The 23,869-nt window shown below is 39.8% G+C and overlaps 1 protein-coding gene across 6 annotated transcripts in view; it reads right to left on the bottom strand.

The window, feature by feature from the left end:
* The window catches only part of LOC122560178 (receptor-type tyrosine-protein phosphatase T-like), a 1,397,629-nt gene that overhangs the window by 798,781 nt on the left and 574,979 nt on the right, over positions 1–23,869 (bottom strand). For all 6 annotated transcript variants that reach the window (XM_043710562.1, XM_043710557.1, XM_043710558.1 and 3 more), the window contains exon 5: positions 12,381–12,496. In XM_043710562.1, coding sequence (XP_043566497.1) covers positions 12,381–12,496 — 116 coding nt within the window. The remainder of the gene's footprint in view (positions 1–12,380; positions 12,497–23,869) is intronic.

The raw sequence follows: 23,869 nt of genomic DNA on the forward strand, positions 1-23,869 counted from the left end.
ACAGCAATTCAGGCAGCATCCGACGAGCAGCAAAATCGACGTTTCGGGCAAAAGCCCTTCATCAGGAGGGCTTTTGCCCGAAACGTCGATTTTGCTGCTCGTCGGATGCTGCCTGAATTGCTGTGCTCTTCCAGCACCACTGATCCAGAATCTGGTTTCCAGCATCTGCAGTCATTGTTTTTACCTTGTATCACTACCGAGGATGGAACTGTACCAATCAAGATCGGAGACAGTTACAGAGAGTGGTGAACTCGGCCTGGACAATCACAAAGGCCAACCTCCCATCTATAGAATTCATTTACCAAGCCCGCTGTCAAGGAAAGGCCACCTGCATTCTCAAAGATCCATCCCACCCTGGCAATGTTTTTCTACAACCTCTACCATCCGGGAGAAGGTACAGAAGCCTGAATACACGCACCAGCCGGTTTCAAAACAGTTTCTACCCTACTGTTGTTAGAATACTGAATGGACTCACAAACTCTTTACATTCACCTGTACCTGTGTTTTTGTTTTTGCCGCTGTTTACCTATTATTTACTTATCTATGCTACTTAATTCTGTAATCTGCCTGTATTGCTCACAAGACAAAGCTGCCTCGGTACACGTGACAATAAATTCAATTCAATTCAATTGAAGGACTGGAGCCTACTGGGAGTGATTGACACTATGGCAATCAAGGAACCCATCCATTGGGGTTAGTATAATCAGGTGAATAGACACTGTTCTCTCTGGTCAGGATCGAGAGTCTCAAAGGCTGTTTTGCCTGTCTGGAGCATGGGTTCAGAATATCTCCTCTGGGCTCATAGGTATCAATGATATAGGTAGAAAGAGGTTGTGCTGAGGGAATATGAGCTGCAGGATACTAAACTAAAAAGCAGAAGCAAAAATTTAATAATGTCTGGATTTCTGCCTGAGCCACAAGCAAAACTGGCACAGGGTCAACAGGATTAAAGAGGTAAACGTGTGCTCAAAGATTGGCATGGGAGAAAAGGAATTGAATTCATGGGACAACAGCATCAGTTCCAGTGAAGGAGGGAGCTATTCTGATGGGATGGGTTCCACTTGAATCATGCTGGGACCAGCGTCCTGATGAATGGCTGTAGATAACCAGGGCTGTAGTTAGGGCTTTAAACTAAATTGTGGTTTGGTTGGGGTTGGGGACAGGGGGGGTTCAGTTGCAAGAAAATTAGAATATCAGAGGTAAAGGAGAAGGTAGGATTGTAAGTTAGTGACAGGGCAGATTGTTACCAGAAAACAGAACAAAAGTACAGATGTCATAGAGCATCAGGGAATAAGAATGTAAGGAAATCCAACAATAGAACAAGTTTTAAGACTTTGAATCTTAATGCCCCAAACATTTTGAATCAGGTTGACAAACTGACTGCGCAAATTGAAGTAAATTCATATGACGTCAGAACCTTTATGGAAACATGGTTACAAGGAGATCAAGTCCGGGAACTTTACATTCAGGAATATTTGACCTTTCGGGAGACAGGAGGATGGGGTAGTACTGTTCATAAGAAATAAAAAGACAACATTTGTGAGAGATGATCTGAACTCAAAAGTTGTAGAGCACATTTTGGCCAAGGTAAAACAAAACAGTTTTATATAAGATAAGATATACTTTCATTGGAGCAGTTCAAAGAAGTTCAATAGGATGATCCTTGGCATTGAGGGATTGCCTTATGAGCAAAGCTTGAACAGGTTGGGATTTTACTCCCACAGTTAAGAAGAATGAGAGGTGACCATATTGAAACCTACAGGACTCTTCAGGGGCTTGATAGGATAAATGCTGAAAGGATATTTCCTCTTGTGGGAAGGTCTAGGACCGGTGGGCATTGTCTCAAAATAAAGGGCTCCAATTTAAGAATGAGTTAAGGAGCAATTTTCTTTGTCTAAGATGGTTGAGAGCTGAGTGGGCAGAGCTGTGCAGCTCACCAGATAATTAAGACTGAGATAAAGAGATTCTTGATCAATTGGGGAATCAAGGTTTATGAGGAAAGAGCAGAAAAGGAGTATCGGATCAGCCATGATCTTACTGAGTGGTGTACCAGACTAGAGGGGCCAAACAGCCTACTCCTTTTTCTCTTTCTTATTATATCTCTTATTCCAGTTCCTTGATATCATGTACGGTCAGAAGGTGCCTTGATGTCAAGGGCAATCACTAAACTCACCTTTGAATTCAATTCTTTTGCATAAGTTTGGACTAAGGCTATAATGAAGTCAGAAGCTGACTATCCTGCCTGAACTTGAACTGAACATTCATGAGCAGATTATTGCTCAACTAGTGCTGGACAGTTCCAATTGCTAACAGAATGGACATGTTTGTTTTCATTTTGGGATCAAGGATTTAAGTAAAATAATTGCTTTCATAAATTGAAGAAAATTCAATGGATGCATTTTTCCCAGCCTCTGAACAATGTGGGCTGTGGACAGAAAGTTGGGAAAATCACAGATTAGTCAGTTCACAGTTTCTTGAGGTTCTACTTTCCAACAAAGTGTTGAACAGCACAACAAGATTCTCATCAGATCATGGTGAGAGACCTATTTGTATGTATTAGCATGTATTAACATCTCATTAATAATTCATCTGACCTCATATTTATGCAGTTTCTCATTCTCCCATTCGCTGGATGACAACAAGTTCTGCGATGTATTTCGGAGCGGTTACCTGGCAACTCCAGCTCCCTGCTAGCTGCTCCAAACACCCAGTACCAACACATCAGGACATACTCATAGGCAGCGAGTGCACAGACCTTGGCATGTGACAAATACCAGCTTTAAAGCCTGCAATTCAATGCTGCATGTTAGAGCACATCAGCACCTCTCATTGCAATACTCCTGCCAGGACATCCCGTATGGAAGTGGGTACTCATTTTATGGAATTTATCAGGCTGCATTTCAACAATCCTCTCCAGCTCACCTTTATGCTTCAGTGTTCTCAGTATCCCTGCCCTGCCTTGTCTATTGGCTTTTTACTTCCACAGCATGAGTACCTCAGTCTTGTTGCCCTGCCTAGCACAGAGTGACGCAGCTCAACATATTTGTGAGCAGTTAATGGTGTCGACACATTATTGAATGGTACAGTGCAAATTTAATCTCATACCTGTAGCATGAACCAGCAGCATATGGGGAAAACACACTGCATACACCTCAACCAAATTGCCATGTCTCAACATTGATGGGGAGTAGTTTCCATCAATTCAACAGGAGATGCAGTCTGTCAGGAGGTCACAGCACAGTCAGTAAAGGGCATCTTATAATCACAGGCCAGAGTCTTCAGCATGGTCAATCATCTATGTTGGGTAACAAGAAGTGGTGGGCTATCTCACTACACACTGGGGAGTAGGCAACTGTAAGTCCTACAGGTCCAGTCAGAGGATTCTCATAACATCAGTCAGGGAGCTGCATGGAGATCATTAGCGGTCTGGTCAGTCATCAGTTGTCACTGTTTGTCCTTGTCAGTCAATCCTGAGGCTGAGCTGCATCAAGTCAAAGGAGTTCTCAGGAAACACTACTTTGATTGAAATGAGGGGCAAGTCTATATTTGAGATTAAATACAGCAGAGCTGCAGAAGAGAGACACAGTCAGTGAAGGTGGGAAGATTGAGATATAAACAGGTTGATGAGCTGCTATTGGTGGGAACCACAATGAAGGCCAAATATGTTAGGGAGTGTGCATCAAGATGGTTGGCAGGACTGAATTGGAGGGCCATTGCTCAGGGTAGGGGTTAGAGTCGCAGTTGCAACTCCACGTGGGAATCAGCAGCGATGGTCTGTCCGAGGAATTCCAGAAATTAAAAGGGGCATGGATGTTTGGAAGGCCCATTGATGACCAGGCTGAGCATGTGATTCACTGTTCAAGGTATAACCTCTGTTCTTTCCACATTCACTCAGCTCCGAAACACAAACTGTGAATGAGCAATGGCTGTGACCACACCTGGTATGTGTGGAGTCAAGTTCTATTTTGCTGTCTCAACCTGTAAACTCCATTTGGAGTGGTGGGACCCTTCAAGGGCAAACCAATCAATCTTGCACTCACAGAGGACAGGTTGAAGTCATATCTAACCATTAGTATTGTGCATGTGAAATGTCCAGCTGGTGTGGAGTGTAAATACTAGTCATAAGCAACATTGACCATGTCATTGGCCATTTCAGATTGAAGGTAGGCATCTCGGTGAGGCAGAACTAATCACAGAGGACCTTTTAAAATTGACACTAGTGGGCACAAAGCACAAAGATAATTGAAGATCTCAGGCAAGGTGTGAGTACTCATGCTGCACATAGAATCTCCCACCATCTCTTGGTAAATATGTCTGGTGCTGCATTCATTGGGGAATGGTCTCTATATCAAAGCTCCTTGTGGAGGCATTCCACGGCCCTCTTTCTTGGACAGCTCCTTGTCCTATGGTATAAAGGACTATGTCAAACCATCATTTGTACGTGATGTGAATGCTGACTGCATGCTTTATAAAGGACCTGTTCTGTTTGTTATGTTCTCCAGAATGGACTGTGAACAGAAAACGACTGATTGTCAATGTCAGTGCATGGTTGGCTTTCTAAAAGGGCAGTAGCACTAGAAATCTTGGGGTTTCTCAGCAGTGATGAGAATTTCTGTCCATGGCAAGTGAGGTAATCAAATGGATGGACTGCCATAGGATGGTGTGTGGTTAATGAGGGAAGCTTGGGAAGATAATGTGAGAAACTTGGTAAAGCCTCACAGAGAGAATCCTTGCATGAAACTGATCAAAAATGAGAGGAGATGTCTGATAATATTCAGTCCACAGTGGAACCCATTGAATTGAATTTTTTGTATTGAATTTTGAAATTGTATCAATGAGTGTTTATTGTTTAATAGTAACAACAATAAAGCCATAATTTACTTTCTATCAGCATGACTCCTGATGTATGCCCATAATGGTTACTGGGTGAGTTAGCATAGAAGAGGTAGAGAACAAAACAGAAAGATAGGGCAAAAGGTGATGCATAGGTGGTATATGAGTCGAAAATGAATGGATTAACAACTATGATAGTCCTTGTCGATGATTGGGAACATAGGGTATTAGGTGGTTTTGGAATGGGTAGATGGGCATAGGGTGACAATAGGGGTATGGATGCTGTGGGGGATGCGTATATGTGCATACATTGGCATGGAGCTCTGATGGATTGTTGGGGAATGTTTAGAGTATCAAACATGAGCATGAAATGAATGGGAGGATCTGGGGGTTGGTACTAGACCTTAGGTGACATGGGTTGGTTTGATGGAGTGTGAAAAGTCAGGAAATGGGTGAGAGCAGGAGAGATCTTGTTTCCATCTTTATTTTGTAATTGTTGATCACAGTGCCAGAGTGGAGGCTGGTTATCCATCTTGCATACCCGCCCCATTAGTTAGGAGCCAGAAGTCTCTTGGGCCGCTTAGCCCAAATTATATTCCAGCCATTTGCCCCCACCCCGCCCCCCGCAGCCCCCTCCCCTCCACTAGACTGAAAATGCAAAGAATAGGTGGCCATTTTTAAAATTTGTGCTTGCAAAGCTGGAATTTCACTTGGCTCTAAGCACCCAACCTGGGAATGAAAATTAGGAACATTATTTCACTCGTGACCCATTTTGTAAGATTAAAATTTACTCCCTTAAAAAAACTTGCCCATTCCCCATCCCCTTCCTTACTATCCCAGGCCCTAAACATACCTTCCACATGAAGAAGTGATTTACTTGTACTTATTTCATCTAGCGACACCTTAATTTAGACATGTTTTAAATCCCTATTTCTATTTCATCCCAATTAGTAATCCCTTTGTATTTTGTACCATCTGTTTCCTTGACTCCTCCCTACTTCTGTCAAAATTATAAAATACAAAGTTTTCCAATCCCTTTCAGTTCTTAAGAAGTCATATTGGACTGGAAGTGTTCACTGTTTATCTCCAGATGGATGCTGCCAGACCTGCTGAGTTTCTCTAGCACTTTCTGTGTTTCTGTTAAAATTTTACTTTCCGAGCTGAGGCTTAAAGTTAAGGTTTACAAAGACAGTTGACAGGCAAATTAGAGACATGGAGACTGAATTTCAGAAGGCATGTTAATGGTAAGATGCTCTGAACATACATAAGGATATCATAGATGCAATTTCCACAATTTGCAAACAACTGTTTGACAAGTGGTGCATGGTTAATCTTGTACTTTTATAAAACTAGAAGCCTAAAATGGAGAGGTCATCAAACTTGCATCAATAAATTATCACCATTGTCACGTTGTGTCAGATGTTGCTCAGTTGGTAGCTCCTGAAAGCTTATGGGTTCAAGGACCTGAGAATAAAAATCAAGGCAGACACTCCAGTGCTGCACCATTCAAGGTGCCACCTTTCAGATGAGTTATTAAACCTAGGACCCATTTGTCCTCTTAAACACATATAAGACCTCACAGCATGATGCCAAAGAATAGTTGGAAAGTTATCCCTCACTGTACTGGACAGTATGTATTCCTTAATCGACATCACAAAAACCAAGTGTCCAGTTATTCTCACATTTCCCTTTGAGGGAACTTGCTGTGTGCAAATTAGTTGTCATGCATCTACATTTTCAGTCATGTGGAGGTGCTGGTGTTATACTGGGGTGACAAAGGATCCATTACACAAACAGTATTATTGGAGCTGCACTTTGTAACATCACAAATTCAAAAATGACATTTTGGACCGAAGGGCTCCTGATTGGTAAGTACTGGGAAAGCGGTTCTTGTTTCTTACCTTCAATTTCCATTAGTTTTCATACCCATACATTTTTACAGTAGTAGTATTTAGGTGAGTGGAAGAATAGCACAGATATTGATTAGATTCCCTACAGTATGGAAACAGGCTCTTCAGCCCAACAAGTGCACACTGATCCTCTGAAGAGTAACACACCCAGACCCATTCCCTTACCCTCTACTTGGCAATTTAGCATGGCCAATTCACTTGACCTGCACATCTTTGAATTGTGGGAGGACACCAGAGCACCTGGAGGAAGCCACACAGACATGGGGAGAATGTGCAAACTCCATACAGATAGTTTCCTGGGACAGGAATTGAACGCAGATCCCTGGCGCTGTCAGGCAGCAATACTAACTACTGCCCCACCATGCCACCCAATGCATTTAGAGTAGTACCTAGACCAGGGGTGGGGAACCTGCGGTCTTAAGGCTGCATGCAACCTTCTAGGCCATTGTGTGTGGTCTTTTGAATGAATACAAATTTTGCAGAACAAATCTTTTATTTTTTATTAATATGTTTTTTTCCGTCCTTTATTATTTTTATTTTAATGTTAAAATGAATGTATTTAAAATACCAGAGAGTAAAAGAAAATTCAACAAAATAATCCCCACGTATTGCTGCGAATCTACATTCTCCTACTTCACCAAAATCAAGACGCCCTTAAGGTCACGAATGACGGATACCCATCTAGAGGATCAGCTAAAACTGCAGACCTCCATGCTGCAACCAAATATTCAAATGCTTTCCTACAAAAAGCAGTCACAACAAAGTCATTAAAATGTTAGTTAACTTTAGAATTAGCATTTTTTTTCTTTTTTTAGTTCATACATAGTAGTTAGATTTTTACAAAATGATGTGAATTTTGAAGAATATATGTAAGTTTCTTGGATGTGGCCTTATTAGATTACAACTAACATAATGCGGCCTTCCAACATGAAAAGATTCCCCACCTCTGACTTAGACTGTTTACAGAGTGTATATACTTTAGTATTCTTTACTGAGAATCTAACATTAGGGACCATCTAGTTAGCTAGGTAAAAACAATGACTGCAGTTGCTGGAAACCAGATTCTGGAATAGAGTGGTGCTGGAAAAACACAGCAGTTCAGACAGCATCCAAGGAGCAGGAAAATCGACATTTCAGGCAAAAGCCCTTCATCAGGAATACAGGCAGAGTGCCTGAAGGGTGGAGAGATAAATGCCATCTAGTTAGCTGTAAATTAATTTAATAGAAATTTATTTTTAATTAGATAGTTGCTACAGGTAACAATGGCGATCAACAGGGTAGTGCGTTTAACCGGAATAGGGGAAATCAGAGACAGTTCAAACATCCCTGACAGCTATATTTGCAAGAAGCTGACTAGTTGCAGCTTCTGTCAGACTGCATGGATTGGTGGAATGACAAATAGACATCTTCATGAGCATGCAAGAAATGGAAGGTGTCATAGACAGGAGCTTTAGAGAAGTGATCACACCCAAGGTTCAGGCAAATAGGACAGGCAGACAGTATAGGTGTCCCCTCTGGTTATCCTCCTCCCTAACAAGTCGGCCATTTTGGATACTGTCCGGGGACAAATATTTGCCTATCAGAGGATGGCGGAAACAACATCAGCCAGAATGGTAGCACCATAGCGGGAGCAAAGTATATTGAAGTAGTAGTAACAGTGGACTCTGCAGTCAGGGGCACAGATAGGCATCTCTATGGTCGTAAATAAGACTCCAGGATGGTGTGTTGCCTTGCTGGTGCCAAGGTCAAGGATGTCTCTGAGCAAGAAATTCTCAAAAGCGAGGGCGAGCAACCAGAGGTTGTGCCACACGTTAGTTCTAAAGACATAGGAAGAAAGGGTATTAGGTAGTAAGTTGAATATCAAGATTTCTAGGGCTGTAATCTTGAGATTAGTCCGTGCCTCATGCCAGTGAGGCTAGGTTTAAGAAGATAGTAGAGTTAATATGTGGCTAAACAGCTGGCTTAAGAGGGAAGGCTTCAGTTATGTGGATCATTGGGATGTCTTCTGGGGCAGGTGGGACTTGTACAAGGAGGATGGATTGCACCTAAACTGGAGGAGCACCAATATCCTGGCACGGAAGTTTGATTGTGTCACTCAGGAGGGTTTAAACTAGTGTGGCATTGGGGCAAGAACAACAGCAATAGGTCAGCAAGTGAAATAACTCAGTGGAAGTTAGAGACTATGGCCAGTAAGGCTAAGAGGAAGAACAGAAAGGGAAAGGTTACTGAACATGGCAGGACGGGGATTGTGAAATGTGTTTGTTTTAATGTGAGAAGTACAACAAATAAGATGGATGAACTTAGAACTTGGATTAATACACGTAACTATGATATTGTAGCTATCACAGAGACGTTGTAAGGTGGGAGACAAGACTGACAGCTTAATGCTCCAGGATTCCAAACTCAGGTGAGATAGAGAAGAATGTAAAAGAGGTGGGAGAATTGCATTACTCATTAGTAAGAATATTACAGCTGCACTGAGGGCTCATCCAGTGAAGCCATATCCGTAGAGGTCAGGAATAGGTACATTCACTTTGACAGGGTTGTACTACAGGCCTCCAAACAGCAAGCAGATGACAGAGGAACAGATATGTGGGCAGATTATGGAAAAATATGAAAGCAATAGGGTTGTCAAGGTGGAGCAAATTACTGCAGATGCTGGAATCTGTACTGAAAACAACAAATGCTGGAGATCACAATGGGTCAGACAGCATCCATGGAGAGACAGCAAGTTAATATTTCGAGTGTAAATAGATGCTGCCTGAACCACTCTGATCTCTGGCATTTGTTGTTTTCAGGGTTGTTATGGTGGGTGGATTTAACTTTCTCTGCATTGACTGGGGCCTAGATGGAGGGAGGTAGTGGAATTTGTTCGGTGCATTCATTAGGGTTTCTTCAAGCGATATGTAAATAGTCCAGCTAGGGGAATGAGCCCAGCCAGGTGGACAACATTTCAGTGGGGAAGTGTTTGAGAAACAGTGACGATAATTCTGTAAGTTTAAAGTTACTTATCGATAAGGATAAGGGTAGCCCTCAGGTGAAAGTACTAAACTTGGGGCAAGGCCATCTACAACAACATTGTGTAAGAACTTGGGAATGTAGTTTGGGGGCAGTGTTTGAGAGTAAATCCACATTGGTCACCTGGGAATCCTTGAAAGGTCAGTTGATCAGAGTTTAGGACCAGCTGTTCTTGTGAAAAATTAAGAATAAGAATGGCGAGATTTGGAAATGTTGAATGACAAGACAAATTGTGAGTTTAGTCAAAAAGAAAAAGGAGGCACATGTAAGGTTTCGGAAATTGAAGACAGATAGAGTCCTCGAAGATTATAAAGAAAGCTGGAAAGAACCAGGAGTTTGGTGGCCTAAAAGGGGCCATGACATTAAACAGGATTAAGAGAAATCCCAAGACATTTTATACATATATAAGGAGCAAGAGGGCAGCTAAGGAAAGGGTGAATCCACTCAATGACAAAGAAGGGAATTTATGCACCAAGTTAGAGGAAGTGGGTGAGGTTCTTGACGATAATTTGCATTGACATTCACAAAGGAGAAGGACATAGTCACTGAGTCTGGGTATGTTCTAGGGCATGTTAATATAAAAAGTAGGTGGTGTTGGGTATTTTGAAAACCATTAAGGTAGACAAGTCCCCAGGAAAAATATGGACAAATTAGCCATAGGCAGCAGGGCTTTGTACAGGGGGGTCATGTCTCACAAAATTGATTGAGTTTTTTGAGGAAGTGACAAAGATGATTGATGACAGCAGGGCAGTAGATGTTATCTCCATGGACTTTAGCAAGGCCTTTGACAGAATCCCTCATGGCAAGCTGATACAAAAGGTGAAGTTACATGGAAACCATGATGAGCTGATAAGATGATACAGAACTGGCTTAGTCATAAATAACAACAAGTAGCAGTGGTGGGATATTTCTTTGATTGAAGATCTGTGATAAGTGGTGTTCTGCAAGGATTAGTGCAGGGATGCCTGTGGCTTGTTATATAAAATTATACGTAATTAGTAAGTTTGTAGATGACATGAAGATAGGGGGAGCTGTGGATAGTAATGAGGATTACCAGAGGATTAATCAGGATATAGATAAACTAGAGACGTGGGCAGAGAAATGGCAGATGGAATTTAATCCAGCCAAATGTGAGGTGATGCATTTTGATAAGTCTAATACAGGAGTAAAGTTTATAGTAAATGGCAGAACCATTATTAGCACTAGCATGCAGCGAGATGAAGGCAGACAGGCCCACAATTCCATGAAAGTGTCAACAGGATTGGATAAGTTGGTCCAGAAGCGTATAGCATGCTTGTCATCATCAGTTGGGGCACAGTATAAAAATTAGCAAGTCATGTTGCAACTGCATAGAACTTTAGTTAGGCCACATTTGGAATATTGCATACAGTCCTGGTTGCCACATTATCAGAAGGATTTGGAGAAGGTACAGAAAACGTTTACCAGCATGTTCCCTGCTTTGGTGGGTGTTATCTATCAGGAGAGATTGGACAAAATTGGTTTGTTTTCATTTAAATGTCAAAGGCTGGGGGGAAAACTGATAGAAGTTTACAAAATTATGAGAAGCCTGGGTAGAATAGATAGTCAGAGATATTTTTCCCAGGTTAGAAATATTCAATTACTTGGGAACATGGGTTCGAGATAAAAGGGAGTAACTTTAAAGGAAATGTGAGAGGCAAGTCTTTTTATACAGATGGTGGAAAGCGCCTGGAATGAGCTGCGAGAGGAGGTGGTAGAAGTAGATAGCTACATGAATAGATAAGGAATAGAGGGATTTGAACTGTGTTGAGGCAAAAGGCTTTTAGTTCTGACAGGCATCATGTAACATGCAGGTTTGGTGGGGCAAAGGGCTTGTTCCTGCACAATACTGTTCTTTGTATTACTCCACTTCAAGAAATATTGAATGATTTTAGTTCTTGTGAAATATGCTATATTAATTCATTTTTGTAGATTTTTCTTTACAGATTCAATTGGGTTAATTTTCCATGTAAATAATATCATATTAACAAAATACTTGACTGTGGACATGACATGAATCTAACTGCAGAATTGAATTTAAGGCTCTCATTCATGGGATTGTGTACCTTCTGTTGAATCCATTCCACAACCAGGGGTAAGTGAAAAATGTGCAGAAAACAGCTTCAGTTTCATTGAAGAAGGAACTAGTTCATTTTAAATTGTTCAATATCAACAGAGAGGTGATAATGATTCCCAGGTTGGCCACTCTGAAAGAAGTCTAGGAAAATCTTTAAAAATCCTTTGAAGAGTAAAAAGACCTTATTTCATCATCGATTCTCTATAGCAAGTATACTTGTCAAATTGGTTCATTAGAGACAAAAGAAAAAGAGTTTCTCTCTCTTAAGCATCTGAAAAAAAAAATGTGGTTTTCAATTTGGAGGAAGATCTAATGGCATTACTTACTGAACTACATCCCATTGATGCTCAGGTCGGTATGACACAAGGGAACAAAGCAAAAGAAAAACAGCACAAAAGAACATCACTGCTTTGTGCTCCCTTCTAGGTCCTACAGGTAGCCTTTTAAAATGTACCACAATTTAAACATTTGAAAGAAATAACTGATTTTTTTTTCAAAATATCTGAAAAGAACCAAATACAAACCTGCAACCATAACTTGTCATGCTGGGACCACTTCCCACCTGCGATACACTGAAATGTGGCATTTTGTCCTGCGTTCACCTCCACGTTCTGTAGCCGAAGGAAATGAGGGGCTTTCCCTAAAAAGAAATTCACAAAGTAACAAGAACAATCAGTTGGTAATCCCAGTACAATAATGACCTTATTTGGTTAAAGCTATTTCACAGAATCGCTTCAGTGTGGAAACAGGCCATTAGGCCCAACAAGTCCACACTGACCCTCCGAAGAGTAACGCACCCAGACCCATGCCCCTACCCCACCACTCTACAATTCCCCTGACTAATGCACCTAACCTGCACATCCCTGAACACTACGTGCAATTTAGCATGGCCAACTCACCTGACCTGCATATCTTTGGATTGTGGGAGGAAACCGTAGCACCCAGAGGAAAACCATGTAGACACGGGGAGAATGTGCAAACTCCACACAGACAGTTGCCTGAGGCTGGAATCAAACCCATGTCCCTGGTGCTGTGAGGCAGCAGTGCTAACCACCGAGCCCCCAATCCACTCTGAAATGCCTGGAATGTCGTTAGAGTTTCACCAAATCAGCCATTAAAACTGTGCAAGTTTGCCAGGAATCTTGCACATACAGCTCAAATTAATATGGATCTACTAGGAGAAAGTGAGGACTGCAGATGCTGGAGTACCAGAGTTGAAAAATGTGGTGCTGGAAAAACACAGCAGGCCAGGCAGCATCCGAGGAGCAGGAGAATCGACATTTAGGGCATAAGTCTCATTCCTGAAGAAGGGCTTATGCCTAAAATGTCGATTCTCCTGCTCCTCGGATGCTGCCTGGCCTGCTGTGTTTTTCCAGCACCACATTTTTCAACTAAAATGGATCTAACCATAGATATGTAATAATCAGCTGTAGGTAATTTTTCATGATCCTAGGAAAGTTCAAATTGATTAATGATTAAGAACATCACACCAGTATCATAAAAAAGGCCAAATTTTGCAATATAAATAATGCAGGGTGTATCAGCATAAATGCTGTTCAAGAATAAATCAGATTATAAACTCAGATTACTACATTAGAGTACTTTAATGCAGAAATCAGGATGTTCCTGTGAAATTTGCCCTGTTGCTCTGGAACATTCACTGTAACATTCCAAAATAAGCAAATATCGATGTTGGATACACGCTAAACTAGTCAGAAAATGTTTATAGTCTTTTCCTTCAAATGTAATTGAATTACTGCCAAACAATCTACGTGAGACTGAAAACTCATTTTTAACAAGGTTGGCATCTCATTTCTTCAAATTCTAATTCTTGTTTGGGGATGATAAGGTGGGGAAGTGGGAATTAGATTAGATTAGATTGCAGCGTGGAAACAGGCCCTTCAGCCCAACAAGTCCACACCGACCCGCCGAAGCGCAACCCACCCATACCCCTACATTTACCCCTTACCTCACACTACAGGCAATTTAGCATGGCCAATTCACCTGACCTGCACATCTTTGGAATGTGGGAGGAAACCGGAGCACCCGGAGGAAACCCACGCAGACATGGGGAGAACGTTCAAACTCCACACAGTCAATCGCCTGAGGCGGGAATTGAACCCCGGACTCAGGCGCTGTGAGGCAGCAGTGCTAACCACTGTGCCACCGTGCCGCCCACAATAAGTCAGGCAGTAGGATTAGAGGTTGAAGTGGGTGTGCAACAAAGAAGAGAAGTGCGTAGGATGCTATGTAGCTTTGATTTCTAATCACTGCAACTTCCAAAGAAATTCTGAGAGCAAGTATGATTTGTGAGCTCTAGTCTATTATTATTGACTGTTTGGTCAGGGTACTAGGATCTTGGAGAGATCAACAGTGAAGGAGTTTAATTGTAAATCCACCAGACCTAAACTAACTCCAATTTTTAAAAATTGTCTTTTTATTAAAAGCTGACGTAACCTAATGGGAGCAAGAAGGTGATAGGAGGAAAAGTACAATTAATAAGCAAAGAAAATCATTTTTCCAAGATTTTTAAAAGATTAGAGAAAATATACAAAATTAGAAATTAATACAACCAATAAAATCACATCCTGGTTATATTATTGTCTGTTATATTCATATGAAATTTCTTCTGTAATTTTAATAGAATTACACATCCATTTTTAAAAAAAGAGAAGTATATGGGTTATAGTATCAGTTATGATGGCAAAATATACAAATTTGTTATTTGTTATATCAGGACTAAAATGTGTTACTTCAGAAATTATCTAGACTACACTGTTTTGACAATTTGTCTTGGATACAGATGCAGAGGAGCTGATCAACAATTATGTTATTACAAAGCAACATTTGTCATTTCATATTATCTATTTCAGGGTAATATTTACTTATTAAAAAATGAAAATTATCATTAACTCCTCAGACTTGTTGCCAATCCTGAAACCAATACGAACTTTATAGAATAATGTTTCCTTGCTCTCCTATAGTCTAAATATTCAGGACACTCTCTTCCTCATTTATTTTACATAATTGAAATCTTCAAGTTTGTTCGAAAATTCATACTGATATCCTCTCCATGTCAATAACATTTCTTCACTGAGAGAGTTCTATCATCTGCAGCTCTCAGACCCAACACTCTGCAAGCTCTGTGTCTCTAAGATTAATGTTCTTATATGAAGCTCCTCTCTTGCATATAAAATTTTTAGTTGCTCCTATAGCTTTGAGATACTCTCAGCTTTTCTCCCTTTCTGGAAGTAACTTTGTGTAACTCCAAACTTCTTTCTTTCAATTATTACCTTTATGCTTTTTACCCATTCCACTTAATGGCATTTACAATATCATGGAAACCTCATTATCTCTGCCAGCCTGGGAACACAAACAAGAATGGCACTGCTCATTGTTCAGTAATGTAGGAAGCTGAATATCTTCAGGGCAGATTGGAAATTTACAGCATTTTACTCCACTTTGTCTGACAAAAAATAGCAACAAGGATGGTACTAAGTGTTGGGAGCTGTGTGTTTCATCATGCTACAACTTAAAGATGCATCATTAGCAGCATGAAATGTGACCTATGCTGTTTACCTGTCCACTGTTTATTAAAGTCACACTAGTAATTCACTTAATTTTATACAAACTGAAACAACACTGCAGATATTCTGTGGTTCACTTTTCAACAACTGTGTATAAACAAAGAAAAACTCTTCCATCATCTAATGTGTTCTGTCCTATTGACAGCAGAATCTTTAGGCACAAATTGGCCTTGAAAGTAATCTTTCTTTGCATCAAAATCCTACCTAACACCCCTGTTAATCAGCATGGCCAGCATCACCTTAAAGGATGAAAATAGTAAGAAAAAGCATGGGTGTAATTTCTGACCCTCTCTTGGATGGTCTCCTTTAATGGAATAAACATTGACTGGGTTACATGACAAATTACTGCCCAGCTAGTTAAATTGAAAATTACCTCACATGTGTTAGCTTTCTCTAAGATGTCAACAGGTTATTTGTGTTTTATGTCAAAACTGACTTTAAAATATCCATGTGGCACATTTTTAAATTGACAGGTAAGCATGCTGGGAATTGATACCTGGTTGTAGATCAAAATTCAGAATCAGTCACCTACTTCTGCCAGACCCAGTAGTGTTTCTAAACAATCAGAGAACATGCACAGGCCTAATAATTCTGTGTTGCTATAACAACAATTTGATGTCAGGTTATCAGAATAATAGTTACTTCAGGGCGAGGAATTATGCTAAGAATATATTAGGTTTTTTTTATCTTTAAATAATCGACTTCAAAACTAACTCAAAATTTTGATGCCATTTCCCAGCAAGCACAGCATGATCTCAGGAGGAAACAAAGAGATCTGTGTAAGAATTTGTTGTTGCTATGGTAAAATTAGATACTATAATAAACTATGATTGGTATGGAATGTATGGAATGAAAAATATTTAGCAACGAATGACTGGAAAAATAAAGCTCTAAATGCAGAGTGTGACTATCTTTAGGTTCAATTAATCTCAGTCCAGCAGCGTCATTGGTGAGATTCTTGATCCCAAATATCAATATAGGAGAGAATAGAGTAGAACTTCGGTGTATGAATGTAAAAATTCTCCTAATCTTATAATTTCTAACTCTAACACTTTAATAAAACAAATTCAGTTGACAAGAAACTGAGAATGGAATTGTTTCAAATGTTTAACATTGAATCCAAAGAGAGCTGATCAGTCAACAACAAGACAGCTATCAACCATACAAATATTTCCAGATCAAAGGAAATAGTCATAGGACTTCTCAAATTTTACATTAGAAGCAAGTTAGACCAATTTTGAAAATTGTTTTCCATTACCGGTATTGACAGGAGTCTTTTCAATCAAAGGATGTTTGATAGCTGGTTTACTGATTTATCACTGACCTTTATTCTTTTCTTCAATTGCAGCAGTAGATTGTCTAGACTGACTAAGTAGTTGTACTCATTTCATGTTGTAATGGTCAGACTCTCAGGCAATTCCACAAAGAATGGCTTTGTTTTGGTTTTTCTACTGATGACTCTGATTCTTCCCAAAGCACCTTCCCATTTTCAATTCTGGCATGGCATAACCAAATATCCTCTTGCTCTTGTATTGGTAGTTGTATCCATTCCCCTTTTCTCTGTGACTGAAGTTTGATCATTTCTTCCCTCCAAACACAGGAGGCTTTTTTGTAGATTTCCAGTAGAACTGTATTTGTTTAGCCTTTCTGGGTTAGAACTTTTCCTTTACCCCACTTACTATTGCCACTTTGAGAAGTTGATTTGCTGTGCGATGGATAGACTTGCCATATTGGTAAAATTGTGTTAAACAAATTATAATATCTTCCATCGATTTCTGCCACCAACTTTAAACATTTTCAAAACTATGGTGATTTGCCGACCAATAAGCTGTTTGTTGTTCCATTTAGCTTGGAACTCCTAGCATTTATCACATCTGAATAAAATGTGTCCATACAACTGGTTCAAAGGGTTAGCACATTAACTCTCACAGGAGATAAATATGAATCCTAATATATTCTCGTGATCCATATGCATTTTTGTCTGTTATCATGCAGTGTGGTATAACTACCTGATCCCACTTCTATATTACTTCAACTGGTTTGTTGATCTCTAATATTGAAAAGCATGGCCAACTGTGGTGACAAGCCTGTGCTTGGAATGTTGGTTTGCAAGATATCCATAGATTACTCTGTTCCACTTGGAGTCACAGATTTCTTGCAGAACTGAATTTGTTTAGCTTTTCTGGAGAGCATCTTCTTCACTTCACTCACTGTTGTCACTTTCAGAAGTTGGTTTGCTTCAGTTTTGAAGAAGTGTCACTGGACCCGAAAGTTAACTGCTTTCTCTCCACAGATGCTGCCGGACCTGCTGAGTTTCTCCAAACATTTTGTTTTGGTTTCTGAAGAGTTCTTTCAATTTCAACAACTAATATGTTTGCAGTGTAAGCCAGAAGTTGATATTGATGATTTTTTTCTTGAAAAGGAAATAATTCTTGGAATGTATGGAATAGTGCCAAATCTGTCTTAAATTATGCTGTAATACAACTGTTTTAGAACAAATTGATTTACTATGAAATTCACAACCATCAATTGTAAAACAATCGCTAAGGACCAACTGCATGCAAATTGGGTCATGCATAGGAGTGTCCCTAGAGGCTATTAATGAACGTGTTCAGGGGCCTTTATTGTCAATGTTCCTTCTTTGGTATTACCTCTCAAATAACAGGATTTATTGGATTCAATTATGGCCATCTATATTAGTGGGACTTAAACTTCTTAGGAATACTGGTCTAGTACCAAAATGACTATACCATGGCCTTCTATTATAAAGCTATATTTTTATCAATGTTGAAGCATTTTAGCACTGGTACTTGAATTTTTTTTTTTAAACTTCACCTAGACATTTCCCATGGTGTCAGTCCTTTTGTAAATTTGACTTCCTTCTTCAGTAAGTCACAGAAATGTAGAAGCAAACTGTTTTAAATAATCAGGTTTTCCAAGAATTCCTTATTTTGCTTCTCATCTAACGTGAGTTGAATTTAGTTTTTAGTCCACAATTAGACATTAATCCAAACTTATTGTGTCTTCTACTTAAAACATCATTTTATCCTTGTTCACTTCATTATCGTTTTGCTGGCAGTTCTTCAAATAGTGTTTTCACTTACCAATTATGATCCTGTCTCACAAAACTAAATATTATACGCCAGCACAGAGACCACTTGACAGTGCCTATGCAGGTCTTCTCTGAAATTGCTCTGAGGTTGGACAGATTCTAAAATGAATGAATAATGATCCCTATCATCCAAAAATGGTCAAGAAAGCAGTCAACAGAAAATTGTTCTTCATCTACTAGATGAGATTAAGTCCACATTTTGCATTGTGATGATACTTGGCTTTAAGAGGTGTATTTTGTCCTTTTTTAAAATGAAGTTGAGACAGAGGTGATAAGTGGTCAGTTCCAAGCCAATGAAGTAAACAGTTTGTGAGGCCTTGGGATTTTTTTTTAAAGCATTGAAACAATAGAAGCAGCACAAATAGATGGGGTCAAGTTCCCATAGAACCAGGATTTTCATTTTAGCTTTCAGTAATTGCTGGGGTCTTGAAGCTGGATGTGGAAGCTATTATTCCTCACTCTGTTACAGGTAAAAGCTGGTGTTCCTTTCTTGCTGCTAAAATTGGATGGGAGGTAATCGATTTTACTGAATTTGCCTTTGCTAAGGGTGTGTTTATGGGATGTTACTATACTGGAACAGTTGCTGTTCAAAAGTTAAATAACCTGTTAAGTTTGCCAATAGAGTTGTTATTCTAATCTTTCATTCTTTTGTTTGTATTTTACCTATAGAGTAAGAATAACATTTTTTTTTCTTCAAGCCTGGTTGTTTGACCAGTCAAATTATATACAGAACACAACATCTTACACTTGTCTTTGAAAACAAGAAAACGTTGGGGTCTCGCTAACTTCTTCATATATTTTAAAGGGGTTTGGTCTGGTCCGTAACAGTATTCATGCTGTAAATTTGCTAATTCAGACAAGCATTATCTCTGGTTTCATACCCTATTTGCGGATTTTGTTAAGTGCTCTTGGATTGACGTACAGATATGCCTTTATATTCTCATTCAGTACCATCAGCACTGAAGGTATTTAGATGGGACACTGACTAGTACAAGAACTTCTTCAGTAACAAGCACATGAATGGGTTTGTCAATCAGTCCTTTTGCTATGTTTCCATGCTGAAAAGGCAGTTATAGGTGAGAGGATGAGATTTGCTGAATATGTTGGATAACTTGTAATTGTATCTCTTCTTTGAAGCCATCTTGGTGAGATTAGTTGGTGTTGCAACCGAGAATGACAAGAAAACATTGTTCAGTGAAGACTACCATTGACATTCTACCTTAATTAGAGTTTCCTTTGTGCCATACGAGGTACTGGCAATTGCATGAAATGAATTAGAGAGTCTCCAGGTCACTGCTGGATTTTACTTGTGTCAAGGTCCATGTTAAAGCAACTTCCTGGGCTGTCAGGGAGAAGGCAACAATAAGTCACATGAAATGTGATAATGACCTAGAGCTGCTCTTTTGGTTAAGAAAACTCTCTTAATGGCTGCCACATCCATGCACTTATCTGTCCAGCTCTTGTAATACATCAGATAGGATAGGGACAGGATTGTGGGTGGTGTTGGAAGGCTATCCACTGGATTGTACATTCTCCTCCACCTTCATGCCTGCCAGTGCAGTGTTGGAGCATAAGATCTAATTCTCCATTAGCTTTTTGTTCCATTTAATGGACTCATCAGACAAAGTGTTCAATTCTGTATATGTATTCCTTTCCAACTTCAAGTGAGACATAAATCTTTCTTTCTGACATGACATTTTCATGAAATACACAGCCTATATCATAAGGTTTGAAAAATTTCCTGAGGATTGCATTATTGCTTCAAACATAGAATTGTTAAATCTTCAAAGCATTACTCTTGTTTCAGTTTTATATTCCATTGTCCAAAATTGACGGTCATGAAAAATTCAAATGCCTTTTTGTGTCCTGTAACTCACATGCATTTGCTGTTTGAGTTTATTTATAAAGACAGTCATAATGAGACATAGGCAGATGAGATCTCATCTGCCTATATTCTGATGTATGGCAAAATTCGTTATAAAGAATAAGAAAAAGGAAAGTATAGCAAGAGTTCACAAATGTTTAAACAATGGTATCAGTGATTTAATTTCCAGTAAATAACTTCTAATAAATTGTAATATACCATATGTTGGTTAAGGTAGTCCAGTCCAATGTATCTAGCGTACGTTTCTATTTGATTTCAGTTTTCTTAAAATTGTACTTTGACTAAGTGGGGCATTTTATTTATAAGGCAATTTAGAAATATGTCAAATAATAGGAAGCATGAAAAGCAAAGCTGGTGACTCGAAGTACAGCTGTTACAGTGTGAAAAGATTGGTTTACCCTCGCTCCTAACCAAATGAGCTCCAAGAAGCATGGCAAAACTCCTCAGAAATTCACCAGGATCAGTAGCACAAAGATGTTGCTGTCAACCAGTGATCAAAGTGAATATATTTTACCTTGCAGTTTAAATCTCTCTCCACTTTCCATAGAATAACAATGTGTTCCAAACTTTCAGTGATCAGAACACTGGGTAAAATCAGCTGCAGCAGAGGATCAGAATAAGGATGATATGGCAAGTGTCAGTGCCACCTATTTGGTGCACAGTCCAGGAATGCAGTGGCGAGACTAATGCTCTGGCAACATGTCTTCAAATCACATTATGGCAGCTGGTGGAACCTGAATTCAATTAATTAATAAAAATGAAGGGCCTCAGTTGGCATAGGGATGAGTAGGCCTCCCAGAACTTCCTCATTGCTTGTAGCATTACAACAAGATTCATGGGATCCATGTTGACTTGGGGGGGGGGGTGGTGACATGCATTTCAGGCAAGTGTGGAAAGTTCAAAGGAAATGTTAGAAGCAGTTTCTTTTTAACACAGGGAGTGATAGATGTCTGGCACGGTCTCCCAGGGGTGATGGTGGAGGCAGATACGATAGTGGCATTAGGTGGGCTTTTAGATCAACACATGAATATGCAAAGAATGGCGGGATACAGACTAAAGGCAGACAGAAGGGATTAGTTTAGTTTGGCGTCATGTTCAGCACAACATCGTAGGCCAGAGACTGTTCCTGTGCTGTACTGTTCTATGTTCTAAAAACGGGTAGGCACCAAGAATACCGACAGTGGTGCCCAATTGTATGGTGTTTCCCACCTCCTATCCACCATAGTGATGGTGATGGTGGAGAGGGTGTGTAAAACTTGGATCAAGATTGGTGAAGCACTGATATAATGAGAGCAACATGCAAGTTCATATTCTGTCTGTGTCTGACCATTGGATTTGGCTTCAATTTGTAAAATTGAAGTAGCCTCTAGTTTGAATTGATCGATTAACGGTAATTATTTCTGAAATGTCCTTGAAAAGTAGGTCAGGCCTGCACGAGAGAGCAACATTATACAAGTCCACACCAACCCCCACCTAATACTATGTGCAATTCACCTGACCTGCACAGCTTTGGACTGTAGGAGGAAACCCACACAGACACAGGGAAAATGTGTAAACTCCACACAGACAGTCACCTGAGGCTGGAATTGAACCAGAGATCCTGGTGCCATGAGGTAGCAGTGCTAACCACTGAGCCACATTCTTACATATAGTCACTCCATTAATAATGCTCTGGTAAGCATGGAAGAAAGTACTAAGGAGTGTGAAGCATTGATTAAAGTATTTTGCATGCACTTTCACCCAAAATTATTTTTCTTATATAAAATGGGTGAGATTTAATTAGCAATCTGAGCACTGATGGAAGCGACAGTAGCCTCTTTCGTAGATTTAAAAGCAATATTATGGGTAGGTAGATCTGAAGGATGAATTAATCAGACAATTTATAGTAATTGGGATGAGGAATGAGAGATTGTCAGATTTTTTCTAATCCAAGGAGGATTAAACAGCGAAAGTAGCAATCCTGTTCACAACACGGGCAGAAATCAGGGCCCCAAATTAGCTGGTAATGTGAAGAAACAATAGAGATTGTTCTAATAATGTCAATTTGGTAGCCTGTAAGATGGCCTATTACCCTCCCAAAAACCAGCCAAAAAGAGAGCAGGAATCAACATGATTGTTCAGATCAGGTTGTACAAGATGTGACTCGACTCAGAATTACAAGCATAACAAATATCCCACAAAAATATCTGAAAGAACTGCAGATGCTGGAAATTAAAAACAGAAATTTGAAATTGCTGGGAAACATCAGCAGGTCTGGCAGCATCTTACAGTCTCCCCCGCAGGGGAAGTGATGGCCTAGTGGTATTATCACTGGGCTGTTAATCCAGAGACCTTGGTAATGTTGTGCAGCCCTGGGTTCAAATGCTGCCATGGTAGATGGTTGACTTTGAATTCAATTTAAAAAATATCTGGGATTAAGTGTCTATGAAACCACTGTCAATCTAGTTCACTAATGTCCTTTAGGGAAGGAAACCACCATTCTTACCTGTTCTGGCCTACATGTAATTCTAGACCCACAACAATGTGATTGACTCTTAACTGTCCTCTTGGCAATTTGGGATGGACAATAAATGCTGGCCTAGTCAGTGATGCCCTCATACCACAAATGAATTACAAAAGATCTGTGGAGAGAAATCAGAGTTAACGTTTCAGGCCTAGTGAACTTTCTTCAGAACCGTTTCTGTTCTGAAGAAGGATCACTGGACCGGAAATCTTAACTCTAATTTTCCTCCACAAGTGCTGCCAGACCTGCTGAGTTTTCCCAGTAATTTCTGTTTTTGTTTCCAACAGGTAGAACCGAGTCCTATACATGTGGCCAGTTGAGTATTTGGAAAATATTGCTAGTTGATTAACATCAACTGCAACACAAAAATGAAAGAACGCTTGAACAAAAGGAACATTTCCAGAGACACAGACATCCAACAACACAGAAAAAAAATTCAAATTAAAGATATAGAACACCAAGTAAAGACAACACACGTCAGGACGGTAAAAGGAAGTCAAAACAGCTTCTGGAGCATCAACCTGAAGCTCCAAGGATTTGAAACAGCATTTAAACTTGAAACAGGAACAGCTGTTTCAATGTTGGCAGACAGCTTGTCATTGTCGAACTGAGAGTCAGACCAGCTATATTAAAACTCCAAAGTTCAGGAGGCATAGAACTTCAGGGGTGTGGCCAAATCATCGTGAAGCTCAGTCACAAAGGATGAAATACCAATGAAATACTATATCTAGTGAGGACCCATAATATTACATTGTTAAATAGAAATTGGATGAACAATGTTAATCTAAGTCTTTTGGAGAGGGTGGATCCAGTACCTCAGAATGAAAACTGGAGAGATTTCAGCAAAAATATCAATACTAAATGTGGAGGCAAATTGAGGCAGGACTATCACATTACTCTGCCAGCAGATGCTAAAGCCTTCTTGT

Source organism: Chiloscyllium plagiosum, chromosome 20 (genome assembly GCF_004010195.1).
Source record: "Chiloscyllium plagiosum isolate BGI_BamShark_2017 chromosome 20, ASM401019v2, whole genome shotgun sequence".
Classification (NCBI taxonomy): Eukaryota; Metazoa; Chordata; class Chondrichthyes; order Orectolobiformes; family Hemiscylliidae; genus Chiloscyllium; species Chiloscyllium plagiosum.